The sequence below is a fragment of the Pinus tabuliformis genome, chromosome 7 (assembly GCF_031772625.1).
Source record: "Pinus tabuliformis cultivar Carrire ecotype Pingquan chromosome 7, CPIR1, whole genome shotgun sequence".
NCBI lineage: Eukaryota > Viridiplantae > Streptophyta > Pinopsida > Pinales > Pinaceae > Pinus > Pinus tabuliformis.
The window spans coordinates 837051697-837054459 of record NC_142293.1 but is presented as its reverse complement, the minus strand read 5'-3'; the positions used below and the strand labels follow the sequence as shown (position 1 = coordinate 837054459).

The window sequence follows — 2763 nt, the reverse complement described above, 5'->3', positions numbered from 1 at the left end:
ATCTAGTATAATTGCTAGAAGGTTCAAAAAGGTGTTAGATGACTTCCTAGTTGCCTCTGGAGGTCTTTTGAACAATAAAAAATGCAGAATATACACCTGGAATGTGCCAAATAACATCATGCAAAGGATATCCCAAATACTGGAAATTCCAGTACAGCAAAAATGGAGCCATTTCATATATTTGGGGTTACCATTGGCCAAAGAAGGGATTAAGACAGAGACCTGGAATAAACAAATTGAGAAAGTAAGAGGGAAAATCCAAAGCTGGGGGATGATGTGGTTAAACTTGGCTGGTAGAACCATCTTAATCAAAGCTCTCCTTTCGGCTTTGCCAATCTATCAGTTCGCTTTAATTTTGGCTCCAGCTAGCATTCATAAGCAAATGGAGCTTATAATCAGAGGCTTCCTTTGGCGGGGGGGGAGACAAGACTCCAAAAAGTTTAGTTTGGTTCGGTGGGATCAAGTGACTCTTCCCTTCGAATATGGAGGGATCTCCATCCGCCTCCCAAACATAACAAACAAAGCTCTTGGAATTAAACTAGTCTGGCGCATGCTAACTGGGCAGGATCAGTGGTGGGGTGAAGCCTTGGCCAGGAAATATCTCAATGGGTAGAGGTCCTCGCTGATTAATGGGCTGATCTTGGATCATCCTTGTACCCAAATCTGGAGGCTTATTAAAAAAACCATTCCCCACATCAAAGATCAATTCTCAAGAAATCCTGGAAACGGAGAAAACACTTCCATTTGGAATGATCGAATTATGGGAGCAGCACCGTTAAAAGGACATCACAATTTGAATGATCTCCATGACTGGTTGGAGGAGAAGGGTATATCTTCCTTAGCCTCCATCTCGGAGTGGGATCAAAATAGATGGATGGCTTGGAAAAAGCCTCCTATACCAAATCGCCTCTCTGATCAGTGGGAAGAATTGAAGGCCCTGCTATATGGTTCAGCTCCGATAAACAAAAAGAATAAGGACAGTTATATTTGGGACCCCAGCAGAGGAATGTACACCGTCAAATCTGGATACAACTTCCTTCGTAATTATAGCAACTATGATAATTGGAGCCTCTGGCCTGCTGTGTGGAAGAATGCTTGTCTTCCTAAAATCAAGTTCTTTGCCTGGACCCTGCTAAAAGGGAGGATTCTTACTGCTGAGAATTTGAGGAAAAAGGGCATTCATGGGCCTTCAATATGTGTTCTTTGCCAATCAGAAGAAGAGAGCACACAACACCTCTTCTTGAACTGTCCCATTGCTAGACAGTGTTGGAAGCAAGTTATCAGCCCCCTCGAATTGAATATTGAGTCAATTGTGCAACTGTCTCCTTTACACAAGAACTGGGCTCACAGCTACCCTTATGCTAAGCGAAACAAGGCTGCCATTATAAGTGTTTGGAAGTGTCTCCCCTCCACACTTTGCTGGCACATCTGGTTGGCAAGAAACAAGTGCATCTTCAAGGGCAAAAAACCAAGCTCAGGGACTATTCTTTCCAAAACCTGGGCCCAAATTGCGGAAATGATCAGCTCTAAAGGTATGCCACCCCCAGAACAAACCAGCTGGACTCTAGTTGAAAAGGATTGGTACAATAAGATCCCCATGGATGGCCTAGCCAAGAATTATATACCAAAGAATGTTGGAAACAAGCAAGCAAATTGGAAGCTTCAGGGTAATGAAAGGGAAATAGAGGGGTGGATCAAAAATAAAAAAAACTACATCCTCTTCTTTGATGGAGCCTCAAAGAACAACCCTGGAAGAGCTGGGGTGGGTGGGCTAATTCTGGATCAGCAAGGTGAAACAATTTCAACGTTTGAATGGGGGCTAGGGACTCTATCAAACAACAGAGCAGAGGCTTATGGTTTGCTAATGGGAACCAACATTCTTATAAAGCTCCAAGCAAAAGATCCAATTATTATTGGAGACTCTGCTATTATAATAGCAGCTATGGATGCTGGAAGAGAATTTAAAAATCAAGCCTTGAATAAGATAAAGCAAAGAATTATAGATAATGTCAACCTGCTCGAGAAAGTTGTCTACAAACATGTATTAAGAGTCCATAACCAAGCAGCAGATGCCTTAGCCAACAAGGCGGTGGACAGAGGGGTTGGGACAGCAAAAGAAAATAATGATGTCTATGAAAAACCAATACCATAACCAGTCTTCAATGGTGATCTGGCCCATAATACAAGACCTGGGAAAAATCATCACACATTTGAAAAAAGAGGAAATAAGTACAATGCAGACTCAGAGCGAGATTATCCATCATAAGTCTGACATAAAAAACAAAGAAAATCCGCCTAGAGCAGCGCGGAAAATCTCCTTGGTTCAGAACAACAAGCAGAGTATCCTTATGCCAAAGAAATTTCATCCTCAAGACATGACAGAAGTTGGTAAAAGTCTCTTCAAGTGCAGGGGATCTTGTTTAGTCACGAATAGCAATGACTCCGCTGCCAGGAGGGTTCACGAGGAACTTCAGATCAACTATTATAAGAAGCAGCCCGGGATCATGTTTCCTCATAAGAAGAAATATCTCAACAGTGTTAACAGAAGTTCTTCAGGTCGCAGTGTATGTTACAGGAGGTTTCCGGGGAGTCTCATAAGCCCCCTCTTTTCCCTTCTGTGCGTTGGCAGAGGTAACATTGTTTTGGTTAGTTGGCTTTGCAAATTTTCAGCTAACATCCTGTTTGTTCCTGTGGTCTCGTTTAGTACTGTGCACAGGATATCTCAAGCTTTTTCAGTGGTGCCCAATCTTTTTCCTCCGCTCA

At 42.6% G+C, this 2763-nt stretch overlaps 1 protein-coding gene across 1 annotated transcript; it reads left to right on the top strand.

Moving 5' to 3' along the window:
• The first annotated feature begins 760 nt into the window (after positions 1-760).
• On the top strand, positions 761-2152 carry LOC149250225 (uncharacterized). Its single transcript, XM_089453581.1, has 2 exons — positions 761-1667; positions 1824-2152. The coding sequence occupies exons 1-2, from the start codon at positions 761-763 to the stop codon at positions 2150-2152; spliced, it is 1236 nt and encodes a 411-aa protein (XP_089309707.1).
• Positions 2153-2763: the final 611 nt, after the last annotated feature.